Genomic DNA, 24,136 nt, shown 5'->3' with positions numbered 1-24,136 from the left:
AACGCGGTGCTTCCAATGGCTGTGGCGCCTGTCAGTCAGGCGGGGCACGGTGATCGGGGCCGCGGCCATGACGGAGCGGGCCCGAGGGAGCGGCGGGGTGTGGAGGGTGGGGACAGCCGCGGATTCAGCGTCCGCCTCAGCTTCCTTTCAGTCCGCCGCACGCTGCTTCTTGCCGCCGCAGCCACCACCCGTGCCGCGGGGGAGGCAGCCTGCGGAGCGGCTCTAGCTGAAGGACACGGTTGCTCCTCAGTGACTCGGAGCTCGGTGCTCCTGAGGGTCAAAAACCCCTCCAGGCTGCCGATAAGCTGTCTGTGCCCCGGGCTGGGTGCTAGTTACATAATACTGCGTCGTTTAGGAACGGTATCTTCGAGCCTTAAAAATGGTGGCTGGGCGTTCAGCACGCTGGGTTGGTTTGCCATGGGGCCCGCAGGCCACCTCTGTGTGGAGAGCCCTGGGACCAGCCTCGGGCTGTGCCAGCAGCAGTGAAGGGTCTTCCCTTGTCCCTCAGAGTGCCCAGCATTGTCCCACTGAATGGGGTGTGTGATGGGAACAGCGAAATCCACTCGGGGGTAGATGGACCCTGCCATATCTTGAAGGCAATAGAGGAAAACAAATGATAAGTTTAAAAAACTGTCCACTGGGTGATGTTTATAAACCTGGTTTTCTTGTATTCTTCCAAAAGAGCCGTGTGTTACGTTGCTGGTAACATCAACCCTTCCGAGCTGTGTTAATGGTTGCTTTATATAACTGGATGGAAAAATCCTTCCTCTCATTTCAGATATTTTGTTTCCTCTGTTTACCGGGTGTTGGAGCTTACGTGGAGAAAGCTCTCAAGGAGCAAGTCATATTTTCCAGGGTGCTGAGTACGTGGAGAGATGAGTAACTGCTGTAGCCTGAGTCATGGGGAAGAAGGGAGCTCTAGGGAAGGGCAGAGAGGGAACTGCTGGAATGAAGGTGGCAGAAGAAACAGCATCCTCCTCTCCTTGCTTGCTACAGGTGATCCCACACCACTCAGTCAAACAGGGTTGTATTCCTTATCTTTTAATTAACGTTGTGAAAATACCCAGCGTTTATGGTTGCTAAATTTGTCAGTGGCTCAGCTGGGCTGAGGTTTGGTGTGTCTCAAGGCAGCTGAGTTGTGCTTGTGATCAAGTTAACAGATAGGCTCAGCAGATAAACATCCGGTATCAGGCTCAACTAAGTATTTGAGGAATGTGTTTGAGTTTGATTACAGAAAATTGCAGTCCAATTGATTCCAGGCGTACCTTAGCTCCTTCACCATCTGATCCAGACAGGAAAAAACAGATCTGGGCAGGAAAGCATGCCTCAAACTGGTGCTGAACCTTCAGGCAAGGCTTTTATTTTAAATCCTTGAGGCTGTTGGAGATTTCTCTGACCTGGGAGAAGCTCAGCTGTTAGAAGAGAGCTTTGTTACAGACCTGTCACAAAACAAAGCAAAACAAACTTGCTGCTCACTTCTTGCTGAGGAGAGGTGAATGCTGAAAAGGTGGCAGCACAAATTTACAGGTGGCTGTGGCAGTGGGAGCCAAAGTCCTGAGCTGTGTTTATTGCAAGAAGGGAAGTGATAGAAAAGGTGCTGTGTCTCCAGAAAGGGAGGGAAGAACCAGTGCAAATCATTGGTGTTTTACTCTGGGCAATGTTGAGGGGTTCCAGCTGCACCTTGTGGTGTGGGAGCAGGGGTGTCTGGGAGGGAGTGAGCACATTTTGGGAATACAAACCTGGCTTTGGGCTGTTAAAACAGCTGGTGAGCCATGGCTTGTGAAGGAAGCTGCCCTCTGGTCGATGTGCTGGTGGGCTCTGCAGGGTTGGTGCTGGGAGCAGTGGTGTGTGCCTGTGCTGTGGGTGGAGTGCTCTGGCTGGGAGCCAGGAGCAAGGCTGTGCCACTCACAGTAAACAGGTCATGCTCAGAAAATGCCACCTGAGCAGGAGCCTGAACCATCCCGAAAGGAAAGGTGCTGGAAAGAGCTGAGCTTCATTTCTAGCCTTGTAGGGAAGGATTTATCTGCTTCAGCCTAGCAGATATTTCTGCCTGCAGTTATTGCAGAGAGGTGGGATGGGGATGTCCAGGGATACTCCAATGCTTTGGAGACAAGAGGATCCCTCTCTGAGTAGCGTGGCTACTGCAGCAGGGGATACAATAGATAGTTGAAACAAATGTATGTGCTGAAAACTGCAAGCACGGGAAAAACACAGCTTTGCCTTGTGCTTTGGGCAGGCTTACCTTTGTACTGAGAGGCCAAAAAAAGACTGATGAAAATTCCACGTTTTTAAATGCAGCAATTGGAAAGGTACCAGGCAAAGGGAACTCCACGTGCTGCTGAACCAGCCTGAGACACCCCCGTGCAACGCTGTGGTGACAATCACCTTTTGTTCTTCACATCCCTCTCTCTTTTGGCTGTCGCTGCTACAAGGAACTCTGAACTCTTTTTCTGCTTCATTTCCCCTGGCCCAGCTTTTCTCCTGCTCAGCAAATGCACTGTGTGCTGAAGGACTCCTGCGGACTTTGCACCTCTGAGGAAACCTTTTTGCCAGAGGAAACATCAGGGTGTTCATCTCTGGCAGTGTGTAGCAGGAGCAAAAAGGAAAACACCTCTTAGAGGCAGGGTTTGATTGCCAGCTGAAAATAAGCAAAGTGCCTGTCAGTGACATGTGAGCACAAAAAAGCTTTGCAGATGGAAATAAAGGCAGTGCTTTTTCCTCTTCTCTTCCTCTGCCTTCCCTGCAGTGCCAGTGAGGCTTTGGCTCATGGGCTGCAGAGCTGTGCTGTTCCAGAGCCTGTTGGATCTGGAGGCACAGAGTGCTCTTTGGACTATACATATTTTCTGAAAATGGTGTCTAAAAGAGTAATGGGCACTTTGCAGAGCTCTAAATAGACCAGCCTCTGTCCAGAGGAGCTGCAATGTACAGAAGCAAGTGGCAGGGATGGGAGAACGGCTGCATCATACAAACCAGCTGGGGAGGTGGCACGTGGCCCACCTGATCAGTATTTTTCCATCACATTCTCATTCAGCTGCTCCTTGCCAACTTCCAGCTCTGTCACGCTCCTCAAAAGCTTCTACTCTGGGTTTATTTAGCACACTATTTATTTCCTAATTATAGAACTGAAGTGACTGACCTCAGCCCTGCTGGGTGCTGCTGTCCACCTTTTTGTCCCCTCTAGACCACAGGCTCTGGTCTCCTCTAATGGCTGAAGGCTGTTGCTAGAGGCTTTCTGACTCACTTTTTTTGTTTTTCTACCAAACCCGAGGGAGCTCAGGCTGCTTATACAGAGAGCTTCACTGATCATTTCAGAGCAGATGGGCTATTGCAGTCCCAAATTCTTTAGGCCAAAAGAGAAATGCCAATGAACTGAGCACTTTACCAGGCTCTGTTCTGCTACTTCTGTCCACAAATTCCCAACAACCAGCTCACTGCTTTTATCCCACACCCAGCCACAGCTGGGTGCTCACTGCTTTTATCCCACATCCAGCTACTGCAGGCTGGAGGAAGAGGTTTTGAAAACCCTTTTGAAAACTCCCTGGCATCAGCAGTACTGCTAGGCCTACTTCTGGTTGCTCCATGGCACTTGAACCCTGCCTGGCTCCACATGCAGACTTGGTAGCCTAGGAGAAGGATCCATCTGTACCTCCCTGAAATGCATCTGTGCCACAACACTACTGAATTTTCCAGGAAGCCCAATTAGGTGAAATTTCTACCTTCAGAATACCTTCTGCACCAAAATCTGCCAGGCTGAGCAGATCTGTTCCTTGCAGCCACCTTCAATGCCATCTCCTGCTCACTTAGAGCTGCTTCTGCCCCTTTATCACACATTTTGGTAACTCAAGATACAGCTGCAGGAGCCAGGGGATGCTTTGGTGTGGCACCTGTCCCTAAAGCCACCTGCACAAGCAGGAGAGTTCCGTGCAAGGGAGGTGCCATCAGAGCAGCAGGTGTCTGGCAGGCAGCAAGAGAGGGAGAGGAGGTGTGGATTTTCTGAGGGAAAGCAGGGTGGATTTGGACAAATGGATGTACTAGAGCCAGAAGAATTTATGAGCTTCTCCTGGAGTGTTTCCAAGATGTCAATAAAGGAAGTCGCTGGTCTTCTGTTTAATCCCAAGTGGGCTGTCTGACATTTACCACTATACTGTCTTCCTGAGGTTGGAGTCTGGGAAGACTATGATTGTTGTGCCTCAGAAAGCCGGCAAGGGAGTCTGCTAAAGCCACAGTTTTATTTTTCTTTTCAGTGGCTCCTTGTGAAATGCTTTCGCTGTAAAAGTTTCCATGGAAGTAGTGGTGCCTGGGGAAAAGGCAGGGTTGCAATTCTGCAAACTGAAATGCTCAGCGACCCGAACAATGGGATTGGCAGCCCCTTGTAAAAATCCAAATTTTTATATTGCCTGAGGAAGGGGAAAAGGCCTTTTCCTAGAGAGCAATATTTATGGAAATAAGTTGAGCAGAGGCAGAAGCTACTGCCTTGTGCCAAATAGTGGGAATTGGGATAGATCTGGGAGGGAGGGATAACAGCAATGTGTTTCAATGAGGGTGAGTACAAAAGCAATGGTTACAGTTGTGATTTTGGAGAATGAGGGATGGTGTTCGGGAGCAGAGAGCCAGAGCTCTGTTTCCTGGAGGTGTAGAAGGAAAACAGGGATGAGAGGAAACAGGCTTGATGCTGGTGCAGGGAGGTGGGTTGTGGGTGAGGCTGGGGGGTCCATGGGAGCATGGTTTGGGGGTTGGGCAGGTGGGCAGGAAGCTGCAAGGAGCAGTGGGATGGCTGGGATGAAAGGCTAATGCAGAGCACCTCCTTCTGCCTGATGACTTCCTGGAGATGCAGTGGCAGTCACAGCCAAGCAGAAAACGTCTGTCACCATGGCCAGAGGTGAGCTGGAGGTGACCACCCTTTTCCAGCACAGGTACCTGGAAGGCTGCAGATCAGCGACCCAAGGAGAAAAAGCAGCTGCGGAGCTACTGCACTCCACACTGGCTGACCTTACCTGGCTTTGCAGGAGCAGCACTTCCCTTTGTACCACCTCTGAATTAGAGTATTGCGTGGGCTGGAGGAAATAAACGGTGCTGCTTCATGCTGTGTAATGACCCCTTCTCCAGACTGACTCCACCTTGGCTCATTGCAGGCTCCACCTTGCAAAGCTGATGTCTCAACTTTTGGGAAATGACGTCTGATTTGCCACACGTCTGCCCAGAGCAGACCAGCTTTAAGATCCTGACCTCCGGAGTTCCCATGAAATCCATCCTGGGATTTGGCAGTAATGCTGCAGGAGGAATTGTCAGTTAAGCAGGGCTGGACATGCAGGGCTGGATGTGTGGGGAGTGTGGCAGGATGGGATGTTGCGTGACTGAATGATGATGAAGGTGAAGGTCCTTCCTCCTTACACCTCAGGAAAGAGCTACCGCCCTGGCGGAGGCTAGAGGGTGCTATACTGCAGGGAATGGGTGTTCTCTTCCTTCCCTGCTCAGCATCCCTTCAGAGCCAGGTAAAAATTTGCAGGAAATGCTGCTTCTGAGCTGAGATGAAGACTAAGATGCTGGCTGTGATTACGGACAACCTCCAGGACTTTTTTCAGACTCGAATAGTTCACTATTTAGCACCCAGAAAGTGACATACAGAAAGGGCAGCTTTTCTCAGATGGGTGTAAAAGCAAAAAGGAGGGGACAGACAGGAGTGGGGAAAAGGAGTGAGAAAATGAGGAACAAATCAGAAGATAAGGTAGCTGAGTGGCCCAAAAGCAGAGAATAGAAGGGTAAAGAAAGAAAATAAAAGGATAAAAGAAGAAAATAGAAGATGAAACCAATGCAGAGGATCACATCCACTGCTGTGTCCAATTAAGGGCTTCAGATCTACTGAATGATGAAAGAGAGATTTGCTTGAGGAAGAAATAAAGGAGCACTTCTTGCTTGCAGCAGCTGAGGCTGCAAAGCCCCCGGCTGATGGGGCAGGATCAGCTCCTGTTTACCCAGCTGAGGTGTGGCTAATCCTGAGCACCGCAAAGAGCAGAGCTGAGGAGCGAGAAGAGGCCGGGGTGGGGGGGGGGGGTGACACGGGAGACAGGGCTGTGTTTGTACAGCAGCTGACAGGCAGCTGCAAGACCAGGCAAAAACACAACATGCTCCCGAACAAGCAGCTCTGTGAGCCCAGGGCTGTTCCCTGGAAAGCCTGCCAGGAACCACAGGCAGCAGGAGCGAACGTGCCTCCTGCGTGGGGCTGCACGTGCTCTGCAAAACACAGCCCTGCCGCCCCGGCGCTGCGGTTGGGGGTCACTGTCCTCACAGCTGGCAGAGCTGCTCTCTCCCTGCCTGCCTGCCTGCAGCAGGTGGGGCAGATGTGCAGGTGTAGCTGGAGCAGGAGGAAGCACAGGTAGATGTGTTCTCAGATCTTGCAGAAAAACAACCTACTGTAAGTGAGGAGGTGCAGACATATAATGGATGAGGACTGCAAAGGAGCCCCATTCACAGCTCAAGGGATTGCACCTCCCTGTGGGCCATGGGGAGGTTCTGGGGTTCTTTCAGGTGAGGGTGAAATTAGCCACACTGGGTCTTGATACAGGTAACCTCCCTTCTGCTTTCCACCTCATTTCTGAGGTGGGTTAGCAGTGACTGAAAAAGAGCTTCCTAAGCTGGACACAGCTTACCAGACAAGCCCCTAATAACTGCCCTGGCCCCACCACACTTGCCAAAGGAGGTGCTGAGGCTGCATCCATAGGTCCCTGGGGGACATCCCAAGAGGTACAAACAAACCTGCCCCAGAACATGGACCAAAGGGAATCCTTTGGGTGGATGCAAATTCTTGTTAGAAGCTAAGTGGAGCTGTTGAACCCACATGTTTTCACTCTTTTTTTATACTCTGGATATTTACAGTGAGACTTGGTAGGGACTCAGCACAGGATCTGCAGTTGCTTAACTCCCCAAGAACACTGGGAGAATGCAGAATAGGTGGGATCTACTATTAATAACTGAGCCGTGGGGCAGGACAAGGAGGTGAGAGGGAACAGTGAAATGTAAAAATGCCTGGAGGGGGAGCTGATGGCAGAAGGCAAATGGGTTCATGCTCTAATAAAGACTCTCTTGGAGGCTGGAAAAAGTCATCAGTGTGATGGGAGATCCCACTGAGAAGGAGGGGTGATTGCAGAGGACATATGGAGTATGACTGATTAAATGCATGTCGTGAAAACATTTTAGTATAAACTACCTGGCAGGGAGGGAGAACCACTTGGGAGACTTTTCAAGGGTCTGACACAAAACCAAGCTCTAGGAAATCTCCATCAGAGCAAATTAGTGAAGCAGGTAGGGGAGATGGGTGGACACCCCTGCCCATCAGCCCACTCTTGTTCCTTCCAAGGAGGACTTCACCACTCCAAACAGTGTGTATGCAAACTGTATGGAGACATCTGTGGATGTGCAGAGCTATCAGCTGGCTCCTTGCCTGGAAGTTGTTGTCGCTGCTGAGAAGGGAGGTAGCACAGCCCCAGGCAGAGTGCTCGGGGAGAACACAGCTGCCCTGGCCATCCCATGGCATCCCCTGCTCCAGCCTTGTGTCCCCTTGGGTGCGTGCTGCCCCTGGGACTGGCTACGTGCATTTCTCCATGGCGGGGCTGGACGGCCGGACCAGGCAACAGCCCGGTGAGACCGTGGCGATGGCTCTGACAGATGGGTTTCATTGAGGACACATGTCTGGCTTGGAGCTTGTTTTCATTTCCTTTTGAGGGAAGGAGGAGCCATGGGAGAGGAGTAACTGAGTGGCTGAGCCGGCTCTCCTGGACACAGATCGTGGTGCCAAACAATCTCTTGCTGCGGTTTCCACTGCGGCTCTGGAGGATGCAACCCAAGAGGCAGGAAGCGGTGGAGAAGGAGCTTCAACCAGTGTGCCAGCAGTGCAGAATCGGTCCTGGATGAGAGAGAGACTGAATCATAAGGGGAAGGCTCTGATGGGTCACAGGATGAGGGGGATGTATGGCTCCTTGCCAACACAGGAGCTCATACAGCAGCTCCAGTGGAAGGCACTGATCACCAGGAACTTCCTCCCAGAGCAGAGGTCGTACAGGAGCCAACATCCTGCATCGATGGTCACCAGCCTCTCCACCTAGGGGCACAAGTGGCTCCGGGTGGCCTTCAAGAGCTGCTTTGGCGTGGGTGAACCAAGGGAATAAGGAGTTGCTTTTGAGGTGTGATCCTGGATTCCCTCACAGGGTCAGGTGTATGTGTGAGAGAGAGGAAGGTATGCAGGGACTGGTGCTTTCCTGCTACATCAGCCATAGTTGTGGCTACTGAAGTGTGTTTTAAAAGGCCCCAAATATGCCTCTCTCCAGGAGGAAGTGAATCCTAGAGCTGTAGCCATTCCCCCCTAGCCTGCCACGTTCTGGGGAATCAGAGCAAGTGGGAGGTACAGAGAGGGTGGGACAGGCAGAGTTCAAACCTTCTCATTATGCTTCGAGATACAGAGATCAAAAGACAACTTTAGAAATTAATAAGGCCTCCACCTGGGCAGAGCCTCTCCCGGCAGTGCTCGGTAATGAGCAAACTGCCTCTTCTCCACCAGCCGGTAGGACAGGTTCTGGCTCCTTGCAAACAAACCCTGTGGTCTAGCTCATTAGAGTTCATTAGTGTTGTTCCATATTCATATAGCATTAGCGACATCAGGCCCCATATTTAAGCAGACTGTGAGTTTGCCTTAAGCCCTGCAGGCGTTGGAGGACCTTCCATCAAGCATATGCCAGAAGCACATGCAGCAAATTGGTGGCTTGAGTAAGGAAGGGTCTTGTGAGCCTGATAACAGGGTGAGGATCAGAAACCTGCCACAGAAACCCGGGTTATCAGAACAGCCTGGATAATAAAGCTATCAAATACACAATGTAGTGCTTTGTGTCAGGGCAGGGGCTTTCCAAGAGCCTCCTGAAAAAGAACAAAAGAGCCATGGCTTAACTTCCTGTGGCATCTGCATCGTGCTCAGGCACGGTCAGAAGCTCACAGCTTCTAATCCATCAGCGGTTTCGATTGTGCACCGAGGTGTACCACGGAGTGTGGGCTCATGTTACCAGGTCGGTGCTCCCAAGCAACAGATTACAGAGGTCAAGGCAAATCTGGGATGTGCAAGTCTATGCTCCATCTGTCCTGGGCAGTGCTCTGAGATGAGCACCACAGGGAACCACACAGGGATTTAATCCTGGCCTGAGGTCGGTGCTAATCCATCATCAGTGAGGAGACAGGTATTTCCCAGGGTAATTCCTGCTGTAGCACATAAAAATGACCTTTGGAAGTGGTGCTGTTACCACTGGCTGATGAGGCAGTGTGTGTAAGAGAGCAAGCCTGCATGTCCAGCTTTTGGATGGACAAAATAAAGGGAGATATGCTATTCCCTCCAGCCCCACCAGCCCTTGGTTTCCCATCTGCCAAATGAAGATGAAGGCAACACCTTTTCTGCTGGAGATAAGCATGGATAAATCCTTAGAGACTGCAAAGGATTCAAAGAAGGGGGTTATATAAAGGTGCTTATATTAAGTACCTTACACAGACACACCGGCTCTAAGCTGGGTATAATCTTGTTTATTTAGGTTAGAGCAAAGGACTTGAAGTTAAACTGGCTGGAATCTCATCTGAGCTCTGACAGGATCAGCAGTGGGCAGTGGAGCAAAACCATGGGATGGTGCTGCCCTTTGCCTTCTTCCTGTTAAATCACAAAGTTTTAAGATATCCTGAAGGGCAATCAGTAGCCATACAGAGCTTTCCATGCCCTAAGGATATTCAGTATCTAGGTGTTTTTGGATATACCTGAAGTTCCTGATTCCTAAACATTAGCATCCCTAAGTGTACAGCCTGTGTTTAAAGAAACTGTTGCCCTTTTGGTTGAAGGGGCAGAGAGTGGGGAAACCCTTTTTTTCCTCAAGAAATTAAACACAGAAGTCTGGCTACGTGCAAGGATTGTCCCAGCCAGTGGATATGCTCTGCAGCCTTTGGAAACTATGTGCTGGCAGTCCAGCGGGCAGTGACGCTGGCTGGGGCTGCAGGAGGTTAGAGATGCTGGCACAAGCCCTTGGTTATCCTGTTAGAGGTATTAGGAGCAGACTGGGGCTTAGTCCACTGCTATGGTGCCACAGATAATTTCTCCTTCCCACTTGGAGTGGCTAACACGTGTGGCAGGATGGGAGGCTTGATCCCACAGGGCAGGAAACTTTCCCAGGACCTGTGCTGTGGCCGGAACCACAACTTTGAACTCTAAAAAAGAGTTGTGCCTGCAAAGGATGGGGGTGGCTACATCTACCAGGGATTTTTGTGGAGCTCTCAAAGCTGGGTTGAGAGGAAAACCGTGTTGCAAGGAGTGTTGTGGGAGCATTTTGGGTGGGTAATCCCTCTGGGGTGTAACAGCTGACTTTTGAGATAGACCTAAGCCAGTGAACTCCTTTACAGAATAGATAGTTGAAACAATAGGAGCTGCTACCCAAAAAAGATCCATGCAAGGGCTGAGCAGGACTTTGCTGGGGGAGGGGGGTGGTGCATCTTTGCTAGCTGGTGGCGGCAGAAAGAGGTCCTGTGGTTCAGAGGTGAGGGTCTGAGAGGGAGTGGAGGGAAGGAGCATGAAACTGTGCTGATACCCAAGCTGTCACTGCACGTTCATCAGCTACGTGACACATCCTGGCTAGTTTTATGGCAGATGGGGGCTTTATGCTTGGGCAAGGGATCAGCTGTGTATTGTTCGCCTCTCTTGTTCACAGAAAAACACCTTTGTATAAGCTGGAAAATAAAAAAGATTGCATCAGAGAAATGCATGGCCCCATCATCATCTATTTTCCTCTTTATCACCCCAGCTACGGGAACCAGGCTATCTGCTATCAGCACAGCTTGGAAAGGGTTACACACAGCAGAATCTGGCAGATCTCTGTGCAGAAGAAACCAAACCCAGTGGTAAATACTGCTATAGCAAGGCCTAAGTAGTCCCTGCAGAAGGGAGTGAAATTATGCCTGACCTTCGACCTACCCAACTCTTTCAAGTAGAGCCATCCCTTGCAAAAACTTGGCGGCTGTAGGAGCCTGGGCGTGGTGTTTGCCTGTGGGAGCTATCTCCATTCCTTGTTGCTTCCCAGTCCTTGACAGGTTGTTACTGTCTCTTCTCTGCCTTCCATGTCCAGAGCTTGCCTCTGCCAGCTGGGACAGCACAGACACTTCCCAACTGTAGTTTCTCATGGGATGCCCCTCTCCATCGCAGATCTCCATTCAAAGAGCCACTGGTACTTGCAAGAAGCATTGTCCCTGTGGAGAGAGAGCACTGCTCCATCTGGCCTCCACAGCTTGCTTTTTCATATCCTTTCCCATGCACGTTCCTCAGGACATTGGCATTCATGCCTCTGAGGACAGAAGGAAAACATTTTGCTTTCTGTTTTTAGAGAGGCTGATGCTTTTTCCGCAGCTCCCTCTGGGTCTTGCATTCTCTCTGAGATTAATCCAGGCAGTAGCCCCTCAAAAGGCCGAACAAACACCCTTGTCCTAGTTGCTTGTGCACAGCCCTGGGAATCTTGCCCTGCGCTCTCCTCCTCCTGACCTTGTTTTCCTCGGAACACCACAACAGTAATTACCCTGAGGTTGAAGGGTTATTCGAAAGCAAATACTGTGTCTTGTGCGCTCCCTCCTTTCCAGCTGTTGTTTCTCCCTACACTGGAGTTAAACTCTACCTGGAGTATTCTTTGTGTTGTTACTAATTTAAGGAAACACCAGCAGTGAGGGTGGTGGGTGTGGGTGGGAATACGTGTCCAGTTCCATGTGTTTCTCATTCTCTGGTGCTCTGACAAGTCACCAGCACACCAGGGCAGCTGGATTTGTCACTCGGTCTGTCCCTGGGCTGTTGCTTATAGTCTGGGTGCTCTCATGGGCATTGTTTGACTGCATCCAAGAAAAGCATTAGCTGGACACTGGAGTGGAGCTGGGAAGACTGGTCAAAGTGCATGGCATGCAGCTGGACTGCCCAGCTCATGGACAGCTGCGGTGGCTGCATTGCCAAAGGCAGAAATGTAGCAACACTTGGGCAGAGTCAACACAAAAATATGAACAGCCCAAGTGTCTGAGGTGGGTTAGTTAATGCTGAAATGGAGGGTTTTGCAAGAAGAGATAAAATCAGCTTCACGTTTAGGAGGAGGAGAGTTTGGAGTGGATTTCCATTACAGGGTCAAATGGTCCAGCATTCCTGTGCTGTGCTGTGCTCTTTTCCAAAGAATTAACTCCTGAATATGGATTTAGCCTGAATATGCTTTAGCCTTCCAGGGCTAAATTTGTTTCTGCCTTACAGAGCAGAGCTCCCCACATGGCACCAATTCCTCTCGAGAGCATGGCTGGACTTTTCCAGCTCTTGGTGGGCAGGCACAGCTCAAAAAGGAGCTAGTTTGTGGCCAAAGCAGTGGAGCTGTGGTGCAGTGCTTTGGGCAGAAAGCTGTTATGTCACTCCCAATCCCTTTCACATATTTGCCTGACCTGGCTGCAAGCTGTTTTCCTTGATGCTAGTTAGGAGGAACTTGGGAAAACCCCATGCCACTGGCACGCTGGATGACAAGGATGGCACAGAGCACTTGTGTTCCCTGTCCATCGGAGGGGAAGCCCTCTCCAGCTTTCATCCCACCCAGGGAGAGAAAAGTGGGGTTTGTGCTGCAAAACAGCTCTTCTGCCAAGTGCTGGCAGTCCCCAGTACATTCCGGTCCAACTCTGCCCCCTCTGCCTGCCAGCCAGGGCCGCGAGCCATGGGCACTGCCAGGCTCAGGAAGTCCCTACGAGCCACCCGAGGGCCAAGGTCTGGCATGGGGTGAGCCAGCGGTCCCTCTCACTGAAGCATCATCAGCGTGGCCGCGGTGGCTGTCACTTCCAGGCACACCTTCTCAGCCCTGTTGCCCGTACCCGCCGTGCTGCCTGCCCCCGGGGGCGCGGGCGCTCGGCCGGGCTGTGCCCCGCACGGCGGGTCGGTCCCGCCCCGGGGGCGGGCGGCGGAGCACGTGGGGCCGCGCCGGGCCGGGCTGAGTCACTGCCCGCCCCGAGCCCCGCGGCGGAGCCCAGCGGAGCGCCTCGGTGGGGAGCGCACGGCGCAGCTCGGGACGCAACATGAGGGCGGCGAGGTTGTTTCGGGTGCTGCTCGCCGTGTCGGTGGGGCTCTCGCTGCTGCTGCTCGTGTCCGGTGAGTGCCCGGGAGACGGGGTGCCGGGGAACCGGGGAGCGGGAGTGCCTAGGAAATGGGATTTCGGGGATCCGGGAAACCGCGGTGCAGGGGATCCGGGGTGCAGGGAAACCTGCGTGCCTGGGAGGCTGGAGTGCTGGAGATCCGGAGTGGTGGGGATTTGGAGTGCAGGGTTGTCCGGTGCGCAGGGATTCCGGGGTGCAGGGCCGTCCGAGGCGCAGGGGAGCCAGAGCGCAGAGAATCTGGAGTGCAAGGTTGTCTGGTGTGCAGGGGAGCCGCGGTGCATGGAGGCGTGAAGTTCAGGGGATCCAGAGTACAGGGGAGCCCGGAATGCTGGGGATGTGGGGTGCAGGGGATCCGGGATGAAGGGGTTGCGCGGTGTGTAGGAGAGCCCGAAATGGCAGGGACTCTCGGTGCCGGGGATCCGGGATGTAGAGCGAGAGGATCTGGGGTGCAGAGTGAGTGGGTCCAAGTTTCTGTGCGAGTTGCAGGAGTGCTAGTGAGAGAGCGTGCAGCCCCAGGGCTGCTGCTGCAGGAGCGGGGGATGTCGGGTCCACGACCCCGTCTCTGTTCCCGCGCTGGGAGTCGCTCAGCCGGACTGTCCTGTGCTTTCAGGCTTAGATAACCGTGCCTGCAATGTAAACAGCGTCCCTGGGACCGCCTGGTACTGCGCACCCAGCTGGCCTGGCCAGGGGAACCCCGGGGAGTAGCAGCTCCATCATAATCCCGTGGGTCATGCCCGGGGCGCTTGGCTCCAAAAGGGATGGACGAGACCAGGGAAAAGGGGAGCAAAGCCCAAGTGCAGGCTGCAGGTCAAGGGACAAAGGGTAGCAGGAAGGGGTGAGGAAGGCCCTGTTTATGTTCGCTCTCCATGGGCAGCTGAGGTGCCCTTTTTGCCCTCCCAAGACCTGACCTCCCCCAGCCCTGCTGGGATGAGCTGTCCCAGTGTTCGGAGGATGTTATTTTTGCCTTCCAGCCAGCCTGTGGGTTCATATAAGCAAACATTTCCAAAAGTGGTGGCTGATCTTTGTTGCCTTGGTTCCTGAGTGTTCAGCCCTTTACAGCTCTGTCCCTGACTGAAGAAAAATGTGTATGTGGAGGATGGAGATGCTGAACAGCTCTGAAACCAGGCCTGAAACAGTCCAGAAACAGGAGCATCCAAAACTGCTTGCTTCAGTGGAAAATGTGACCTGTGTGCCTCGCTGCTAGGCAGGGGGCTGGCTACTGACACCCACCACGTAAGGGATTATTCCTGGGAGGGAATAAAAGGGAGTCCAGTTACTTGGAATAACTAAAGTATGAAACTCGGACCCCTCCTGCCCCAACCCTGGGAGGAGACCTTGCTGCTTTGCTGCCATGTCACACCCCAGGCACTGCTGTGCTGGAGGCAGCACTGATGTTGGGGAGCACACGTTCCTTGACACTCTGTGCCTGGGGAAGCAGCCAGCTCCCACCGTTGAACAGAAGTAGCTCTGTCTGTGTGGCCTTGACTGGTTGCTGGCAGAGATCCTTGGGATGGGGCTGGATGTGCCCATGACCTGCGGAGGGGTGGAGGGGCGTGGGGCAAAGGCATCCCGTATCAGCAGGAGCCCTCTCCTCCCATGCTGTAGCTCATGGCAGCGCATTGATGGAGCATGAGGTCATGCAGAACAGGCTGGGCAGCACAGGCAGCGACTTGAATTGGTGCCCAAGTTTTTCTGCCTCCTGAGGCTGGGCTAAGGGAGCTACAGCATCCTTATGGAAACCTTCACCTGATGCTGGCCTATCTGCCACCAGTGTGTACACATGTGGAGTGTCAGGAAGAGTAGGATTATCTCGTAGGAGTCCTGCTATTAAAGGACTAATGAGTAGGAGCTCACTGAGTAGTAGCTTAGGCTAATGAGGACTGCGTTGTTTGGTGTGGGTCTGGGCAGCGAGCCCACGGCTCATCAACTTCCACCCTCTCCAGGTCATGCACGTAGTGAAGGGTTATTCCTGGGTCTCCACGTGGGTTCAGCCCTCATTCTGACTTATGCAGAGTGGCAGAGAAGTGCCTGGCATCAAGGGATGTGCCGTCATATTTGACGAGGAGTTATTGGAGCTTTCAGCCAGTTCTGTGGAAATCTGGTCTAGGTTTATGGAGTGTTGCCGCCTTGCAGCTTTTAGGCAGAATAAATTGAGGGTGGGAGGAATTTCAGCCCAGCTCTTGCAATCTTATTCAGCCCTGCAATGGGGAGTAGAAGGTTGGAGGGTGCGGTGTGTTGACCTCATTCACTCCCCTCCTCAACAGGACAGGGTGGGGAAAAGAAGGAAAAGATCCAGAGTGGGTCCTTCCCAGGGGCTGCAGTTATTCATGAACTGCTTTTTTGGAGGTACTTTCCATTAGATACAGTCCATGAGGAGGAGACTGCTCCAGCCTGGAGTCGTCTGTGGGCTGCAGTGTGGATATCTGCTCCACTTTGATCCTCCACAGGCTGCAGGGAGACTGGTCTTCTCTGTGGGCTGCAGTGGAATCCCTGCTCCTCGCCTAGATTGCTTCCTTCCCCTCCTTTTTCTCTGCCGGGGGCGTCTGCAGGGCTGTTTCTCTCACATTTTTCTCACTCCCCTTCTACAGCTGCTGCACAGTGTTTTTTACTTTATCTTGGATATATTATCACAGAAGCACCCCTAGTGCTGGTGATGGGCACCAGGTTCGAGCAGCAGAGGGTCTGGCTGGGTTGGCATTGGCTGGGACTGGCTGTCTCCAACATGGGAGCAGCTCCTGCTGTCTTCTTGCAGGAGCCACCTTTGCATCCCCCTGCCACCACCACCTTGCCGTGTAAACTCCACACCTTGGGAGATGCTGGAGGTGGATGATCAGGCAGGGAAGATGGTGCAGCCCACCAGCTCCCTGGGGGAATCTGCCTGTGAGCTGGGCTGCCTTGTGGGAGCTGCTTGGAGAGTGATGGAAGTCTGGCAGGCATCCTGCAGAGATGGACCTTGTGCTTCCTCCCTGCCTGTCTTCAGCATCTGGGAACTGAGGCGTGCGAGCTCCCCCTACAATGATTTATTTTTGTGTTCTTACAAATACAAACTTTCATTAGCAAAATATCTAGCAACAGCACCAGCCCCATTCCCTTGAATGATGCTGTCCTGCTCGTGCCTGAGCGAGCCCCAGCCTGGCCATTCACACTTCCCAGCAAAGTGTCAAAAACATTTAATGCACCAAAACCCTGGGTTTTCCCTGTCTTCACTTTGATGTATAGGCTCTGTTAAACCTCGTTTTTTAGTGTGCCAGAGCAGGGCAGGTCCTTGCTGCTGGTTATGCTCCCAGTCTCAACCATTGCTTTTGAATGCCAGCAGCCCTGTGCAAGGTCCAGCAGCCAGTCCCTGCCAGGTGCTCCCTTCCCTGTGGGATTTGCTGCAGAGCAGTTCCTGCTGTTAGGCTGAGATGCCTTCATGTGCATGGGGCTCTGGTGGATGCCTGCCTTAGGGATTGTTTGCAGTGACACCAGACTTTATTTCCAGGTGACTTCTGTGACGTGAACCACTGTCAAAATGGGGGCACCTGCCTGACTGGGATTAATGAAGCCCCCTTCTTCTGCATCTGCCCCGAGGGCTACGTTGGGATTGACTGCAATGAGACAGAGAAAGGTGAGCAGCTGACTCTTTCTCAGGTGCTGCATGTCAGCCAGGAGCTTTGCAGAGAGTTGGTGTGCCCTTGTCATGGCCCTACACCACTGGCCCTGGGGTCCAGCCCTTCTCATGGCTGGTGGACACACAGGGCAGAGATCCAAGCAGGGATATGGTGATGGGATACACTTGGGGGGAATGCAGTGTCTGTTGGGAGTGGAAGCACAGTGGATGCTCTTATTTTCCACCTGTTCTTATATTACAGTTGTTTTCCCTTCCCCAGGCCCCTGCCACCCCAATCCTTGCCACAACAATGGTGAGTGCCAGCTGGTCCCAAACCGGGGCGACGTCTTCACCGACTACATCTGCAAGTGCCCCGCGGGGTACGATGGGGTGCACTGCCAGAACAGTGAGTACAGTGCTGTGGCTGGGCAGGGGAGGCTTGTCCACTAAGAGCTTGGGAACCCCTTGGGCAGCTCTGGGGTGACAGCTGGGGTGTGTGTGCAGCTGTGACTGTGTGGGGCACCAGGCTGTGTCAGGGACTGCCATGGGCTGTTTTGGAGCTTGCAGGGTGGAGGGAAGGACCATGGTGTGGGGACACATTGTGTCTGAACCTCTGCATCTCTGGAGGGACTTGGTGCCTTGACTAATAACCCAAAGGGTGTCTGGAGGCTCAGCCTGTGCCACGCAGGTTCCCAGCCTTGATGTGACTGAGTGCCCTGGTGCACCTGAATGGCTGCACTCAGTGGGGACATGGTATAGATGGGTCCTTGGGTTAGAGCTTCAACCCATTCCACCCTATCGTCAGGGTCCCTGCCATGGCCCTTGTTCAGGGGATGCCTCTCCCTCTTCCTGCTGCACTGAGTGAGGGGTCACCTCTCCGGGACTGATTTTGGAATTACCTCCTGAGCTGCTCCGCTCTCTCTCCTAGACAAGAACGAGTGCTCCTCCCAACCTTGCAAAAATGGAGGCACCTGCCTGGACCTGGATGGTGACTACACCTGCAAGTGTCCTTCTCCATTCTTGGGGAAGACCTGCCATGTCCGTAAGTCTTTGACACCAACTGTACTGAATACCCTTTCCCTCCCTTGACACCAACTGTACTGAATACCTTTTCCCTCCCTGTTCCCTACTTTTACCCTCATTGCCAGGAGAGATCTCACCACCTGGTTTAGGGGATCTGGAGGGCAGCTCTGGCTGTCCTTGGTGCCAGCAGGCCTGGTCCTGATGGAGGGAGCATCCTTAGGAAGGTGCTTTCTCCTCTCTGGAGAGCTCCAGGATGGCCCTTTCTCCCCCAGACTTCTGTGCCGTGAGGGGGACTGATGGATGGTGTGGCTTTCGCTGAGGGATGAAGAGGAGGGGACATCCTGGGGACAGCCAGGTCCTAGGGCTGGCCTCCCTCTCCTGCTCTGTCCACAGACAAGAAACAAATGACCCCTAGTTCTTCTTCCTGGTTACTGCCTCTCTGTGATCCTGATCTCCCCTGTGCCCCCAGGCTGTGCTGTTCTCCTGGGCATGGAAGGAGGAGCCATCTCTGACGCCCAGCTCTCGGCATCCTCTGTCTACTATGGCTTCCTTGGCCTCCAGCGCTGGGGACCAGAGCTTGCCCGCCTCAACAACCACGGCATTGTCAATGCCTGGACCTCAAGCAACTATGACAAGAGCCCCTGGATCCAGGTACCTGCAGCAGGACTGGGAGTGTCAGCACAGAGAGCAGCCCTGGCAGCCATGGCTGGTCTTGCAGTTCTGCTGTCATGGGGTTTCACTGTTCCTGGTGGCAAATGTGGTGCTAAATTGCTGCAGCAAGCTGCCACCCAGAGGCATCTTGGGATGTGCTTGGAGGAGGCAAGTCTGTTGGAGGGAGGTGGGACCTGGGTTGATGATCCCTCTTGCACTGCCCACCGTGGGATGCAAGGCTGGAGGGATGGAGGGCTTCCACCCCAAGGGAATTCCAGCGTCCTGGGCAGCCCCATTCATTGTCCCAATCCCTGCCCTCTCACCCAGACTTGGTGGTGCTGGTGGGTGCAAGGGCTGTGCCTCTCATCCTCACTGTGCCCTGCTCATCCTCTTTTTCCCCCCGCAGGCCAACCTGCTGCGGAAGATGCGGCTGAGTGGGATCATCACGCAGGGCGCGCGCCGCGTGGGGCAGCAGGAGTTTGTCCGTGCCTACAAAGTCGCCTACAGCCTGGACGGGCGAGAGTTCACCTTCTTCAAGGATGAGAAGCAGAATGTGGACAAGGTGGGCAGCGATGCTGCATGTAGGGGATGTCCCAGCTTCCTCCATGCAGTGGTGCTGTAGATGCTGGGGTGGCTGTGAGTTGTGGGAAAGTTATTTTGACCTGGGGCAAAGCCATGTTGGGAACTGATGGGAACTCTCCTAGCAGTGAGATGGCACAGGCAGTTCCAGCGCTGAGCAGGACTCCCTGCCTCTGTTTAATTGACCATAATAAGCATAACCAAAGAAGCAGCACTGACTTATTTAGGTCATTCAGATAGTATCTTTATCACTGACACACTGTGGGAACTGAGCTTGGTCTGGGAGTGCTACTGAGCAGTTTGGGTGGCTTGGTGTTGTATCTGCACCAAGCACCAGCTGGCAGCATGTGTCTCAAAGTGGGAATACTCATAGATTGCAGCACTCTCCACCCTCAGTTCTTTATGGCAAGTGTTTTTTGCTGGCTTTCTGAGCTTCCAGAGAATGGTTGGGAGTATCTGCTTTGCTTTAAAAAAAAAAATTCCTCTAGTTTCTTCAGCAGTGGAAAAAGTGCGTGAAAACATGATTTGACTCTATTTGTTGCATTAAAAAGAAAGAAGTGAGCCACCTCTGTGCTTACCGTGATTTGAGGAGCATTGTGGTAGTGGGAGGGAGTGGGTGTTACTGCATGTTTGGCTCTGTGGGGATGAGGACGAAGCAGGGAGTGTTGCAAAGATCTATTGAGAGTGTTGGAGCTGCTGCAAGGTCATTCCCTGTTCCAGGGCACAAAAGCAGAGCCTAGCTTCTCTCCCGTGCTCTTTTGCCATTGGCAGTGCCACGGTCTCTTTGTCTGCTGTGCAAGATATTTAATGAAGGAGACTGTGGGAGAGCTGGGGTACTGAGCCCTGCTTGCTGTTGCAGGTTTTTGAGGGGAACATGGACTATGGCACCATGCAGACCAACATGTTCAACCCTCCCATCACGGCTCAGTTCATCCGTATCTACCCCGTCATGTGCCGCCGCGCCTGCACGCTGCGCTTCGAGCTCATCGGCTGCGAGATGAACGGTAAATGTTGGTGCCTGTCCCCTCCCTGGGGGCTGCAGGGCAGGGGGTGACACAGGGCAGGGCATCACCCTTTGGCCTGGTTCTGATCCCTCAGGGCAAGTATTTGGCAGTGCTTGTTTTCTGTTGCACTGATGCCTGGAAATACCCAGGGGTGCGTTTGGGGAGCCCAAGCTGTTAATCCCATCAGCTCAGCCAGCTCGAGCTGCATTCTCACGCTGCTAACACCTTCCCAAGCCAGGAGTTTTCACTGTGCTCCCTCCCTGTCTGAGCTGTGAACCCGCTGCTTTTCCTGCCGGAGAGCTTGAAAAGCACCGGAGGATCAAAGTCCTCTGGGAAATGTAAGGGATCATCAGCTTGAGCCCTTTCCCTGTGCCTCCCGCATTCCTGCCCTGCAGCACATCCCTGAGAACTGAGTGGAACTCGTGTCCGTGTGGGAGTGGGATGCTCTGGGGGCTTGGGTCCTGTCCTGCTGCTGTGTGGGTGTGGTGCCATCTGTGCTTTTGGCTGGGGATGCCTTTGCGTTGCTCTTTTCACATCCTCTCCTCCTCTGCCTCCTGCTGAAGCTTTCTATAGTCTATGCTGTGCTGTGCTGTGCTGCGGGGACATCCACTCGTCCCTGCAGCAGGAGGCACTGTGAGCCAGGGAATAGCTGGGAGCTGAAAATCCCGGGGAAAGGCAGCCCTGCGCCTCTGCTGAGCATTTCTCTGCCTGGCCCTGACACTGCTCTGGGCAGTGGAAACATGAGAAAGTGGGGATAGCTTCTGACAGGGTTTTGCTTGCGTCGGTGCCGTTGTCTCTTTCCTTTTCACCGCCTGTGTAAACTGTTGTGTTACAGTGTATTTCAACACGGCAGGTTGCTCGGAGCCTCTGGGCATGAAATCCCGCCTCATCTCCGACCAGCAGATCACAGCCTCCAGTGTCTTCAAGACCTGGGGCATCGATGCCTTTACCTGGCACCCTCATTACGCTCGCCTGGACATGACAGGCAAAACCAACGCCTGGACAGCCCTGCACAATGGCCAGTCTGAGTGGCTGCAGGTGGGTCTCTGGTCTCTGTAACCTCATGTCTCCTCACCAGCTCCTCCAGCTGTGCCCAGAGCCACCTCCTGTTTCAGGGGAGCTGGGTTGGGTGTATCTGAAGCCTTGCTGTGGGTCACAAAGCCCAGCAGTGTGCTCCCCGAGCAGGGATCACAGGAGCAGGGCAGGATAGGTCTGCAGCTGCCTGTTTTAACAGCAATCCTGGAGCTCTGGGTCAGAATCAGTGCCCATAGGGACAAGGTGGTGCCATATCTGCACCTTCTTGTGGGGTGCATCAAGCCTACACCACCCCAGTTCTGCCTTACCCCCTGAGGAAATGCCATCCCAGCCTGGGGTGACCATCCCACCACCCTCTGGCTGCCCAGAACACGGTGTTTCTGTTTTGCAGGAAAAAATCAGGCTCGCTTTTCTCTTCCCAGTCTGGAATAGAAACAAATAGTTTTGAAATTTCCTTCTCAGTTTTCTTTCCTCCCCTGTTTTTGTACTTTTCACATGATTCCATGACATAATAGGACAAAACAGTTTAGATATTTGTCCCACTTTTTATTTGGGAAATGATTAAAAGCAGCTGCCTCACAACTCTAAATAAACCAGCTTATCGAGACACCGGCTGATGACAGGGTCAGGATGACACACTGAGTTGGGCTATTGCACCACAGACTGCCTATTTGTGTATAGATTTACACGTGCAGTCAGGATTTACATGTATTGTATAGCTGGAACTGCCCTCCATGAGCATAAAAAAAGAACTATATTAATGAGGGTTTCAGCTCCTTTGGTGGTTTACCCTGTAACATGCCAGCAGCACTAAACACAGTGTGGCAGAATAAAGAGAATAGAAACAATCTTGCTTCGAACCCAAATGTCAGATTGTGTTGAACTGCATATTTTCTCTGCCAGAATAACTTTCCAGTGGAAATGCATTTCCTCTGTGAATCCTGTATTTTCTTTGAATTGAGATTTTTTGCTGTCCTTCCCACATTGACATTTCTGGCAAAAAACGTGGAGGTGGCAGGGCAAGGGAGCTGAGATGGCTTTGTGCTCACTCTTGGTTGCTTTGAGGGATGCTGTGAGTGTTGAAGGATCAAATATTTCACAGTCGTGTTTTAAGTCTGGCATTGGTGTGGGGGTCAAGTGGTGTTTTCTCCATTCTTGACCCCTGAGGGCCAGCTCTTCCTGGCTGCCTCTGGAACATGCAGAGTGCTATAGGGTGGGAGCACTGCTCCTGCAAGGAGCTCTGATGAGCCTTGTCTCTGCCAGATTGACCTCCGGGACCAGAAGAAGGTGACAGGCATCATCACGCAAGGAGCCCGTGACTTTGGGCACATCCAGTATGTGGCAGCCTACAAGGTGGCCTACAGTGACAACGGCACGTCCTGGACCCTGTACAGGGATGCCCAGACAAACAGCACCAAGGTGGGTGTGGGGAGGGCGAGGTGACTTCCTGGGGCTCAGGGATGCCATGGTGGGGAGGGATGGGTGGTGAGGGGGAGGTCACAGAATCACAGAATATGCTGAGTTGGAAGTTACCCACAAGGATCATTAAGTCCAACTCCTGGTCCTGCACAGGACACCCCAAGGTCACACCATGTGCCCAAATGTTTCTTGAGCTCTGTCAGCTCGGTGCTGTCACTTCTGCCCTGGGATCCTGGCGGCACTGACACCCACCTTTCTCCTCCAGATCTTCCATGGCAACAGTGACAACTACTCCCACAAGAAGAACGTGTTCGATGTGCCCTTCTACGCCCGCTTTGTCCGCATCCTGCCTGTGGCCTGGCACAACCGCATCACCCTGCGCGTGGAGCTGCTGGGCTGCGATGAGTAGGCACGGCGAGGAAGGACGGGGCTGCTCTTCCCCGCTGCCTGGCCTGCGCCCTGCCTGCCCCTGCCCGCTCCTGCTCTGACCCCACACCCCCCTCTCCATGTCCCACGCTCAGGAGGTGGCTGACAGGGCTCCCCTGCCCCGCGTTGGTGCTGGGGCTGCAGCACTGCACTTTACGGGGTCCTTGCAGGTGGGATGTGGGGATGGCTCCTGCCCTTTTGTTGCTCCAGCCAGGGCTGAGACCCCCTCCTGCAAAGGGGGCTTTCTTGGGGACACCATCCAGCAAATGGGGCCTTGCTGGGGGACTCTGTCCTGCAACCAGGGTTTGGCTTTATCTTCTCAGCTAAGCCTGGGGACAAATTTTCTCCCCCTTCTTGCTTCTGCTTCCAGCAGAGAGGCTGCAGCCAGTGGCAGTCCCTTGCCTGAACTGGGTCTTGGGGCTCAGCAGTTTTTGGGGTCTTAGGGTAGCCACCCCTGGCTCACAGTCTCTGGTATCCCTCCTCCTCCCTGCTTGTCTGCAAGCAGGGGCTCTGAAAATCCTCTGAAAAAACTCAGCTGTTGACCCCTGCCCATTTTGCCAGGCCCTGGGTCTCCTTGCCTGCGATGTCAGCACCACATAGTGCGAGGGGAGTGATGAGACTGCTCCTGTCAAGAGGCACCAGATCCCCACTGACGGTGGCTCTATCTGCTGGGCACTCTGGCAGATGCCACAGCTGGCATTTTGGCAGGCACTGCCCATTCCCTTTCCTGGGATGCCAGCTCCAGCATTCTCCCAAGTCTCAGCACTGCCATCATCCCCAACTTAGTGCAGTTTGGGGTGCCTGGAGGTCCCTTGTCTTCAGAGCCCAGTAGTGATAAGTGGGACTGTGATCTGGTAGCGGGGAGAGTTGGTTTGTAGCCAAAAGGATGTGGAGAAAAGGTGGGAAAAGTGGTAGTTAAACCACCCAAGTGCAGCAGGAAGAGAGCTGTGCCATGACCCTTTTTTGTAACCCGATTTTTTCCCTTTACATGGGGTGGAGGGGAGCCTCTTGCAATGCTCGAGCCCTCGGGATTAGCAGTAGGAGATGAGTGAGACCCAGGTGGGAGCACAGGCAGGCTGTCCTGGGCTGGCAGCAATGCTTCCCCTGCCTGCTGGGATGTGAAGCAGCCGTGGGGCTGGGCTGGCAGTGGGTTCGCTTTGGCAAGGGCTGAGGGAGCCCGGGTGGGATGGCAGCGATGGCCCCACTCTGGGGTGTCTCTGACAGTATTAAAACCAGCTAAAACTTT

General features: G+C 53.3%; 1 protein-coding gene and 1 long non-coding RNA gene across 3 annotated transcripts; both read left to right on the top strand.

Annotated features, from left to right (window-relative positions):
- The first annotated feature begins 78 nt into the window (after positions 1–78).
- Positions 79–4,111, top strand: LOC146432635 (uncharacterized). Its single transcript, XR_014854261.1, has 2 exons — positions 79–996; positions 2,299–4,111. It is a non-coding gene; the product is annotated as an uncharacterized LOC146432635 (long non-coding RNA).
- Positions 4,112–12,997: 8,886 nt separating this feature from the next.
- On the top strand, positions 12,998–24,136 carry MFGE8 (milk fat globule EGF and factor V/VIII domain containing). 2 transcript variants are annotated; one of them, XM_085070434.1, is made up of 10 exons: positions 12,998–13,159; positions 16,646–16,771; positions 17,034–17,159; positions 17,682–17,795; positions 18,246–18,427; positions 18,834–18,989; positions 19,866–20,010; positions 20,846–21,048; positions 22,309–22,464; positions 22,730–24,136. In XM_085070434.1, the coding sequence occupies exons 1-10, from the start codon at positions 13,087–13,089 to the stop codon at positions 22,871–22,873; spliced, it is 1,425 nt and encodes a 474-aa protein (XP_084926560.1). In that variant the 5' UTR covers positions 12,998–13,086; the 3' UTR covers positions 22,874–24,136. The 2 variants fall into 2 exon arrangements, with proteins under 2 accessions (XP_084926560.1, XP_084926561.1); XM_085070435.1 differs by having other exon boundaries at positions 12,999–13,159; positions 20,864–21,048.

Source organism: Lichenostomus cassidix, chromosome 10 (assembly GCF_008360975.1).
Source record: "Lichenostomus cassidix isolate B80296 chromosome 10, HeHo_3.0, whole genome shotgun sequence".
In the NCBI taxonomy this organism is placed as follows: Eukaryota; Metazoa; Chordata; class Aves; order Passeriformes; family Meliphagidae; genus Lichenostomus; species Lichenostomus cassidix.
This window is presented reverse-complemented; position numbering and strand designations above follow the sequence as displayed.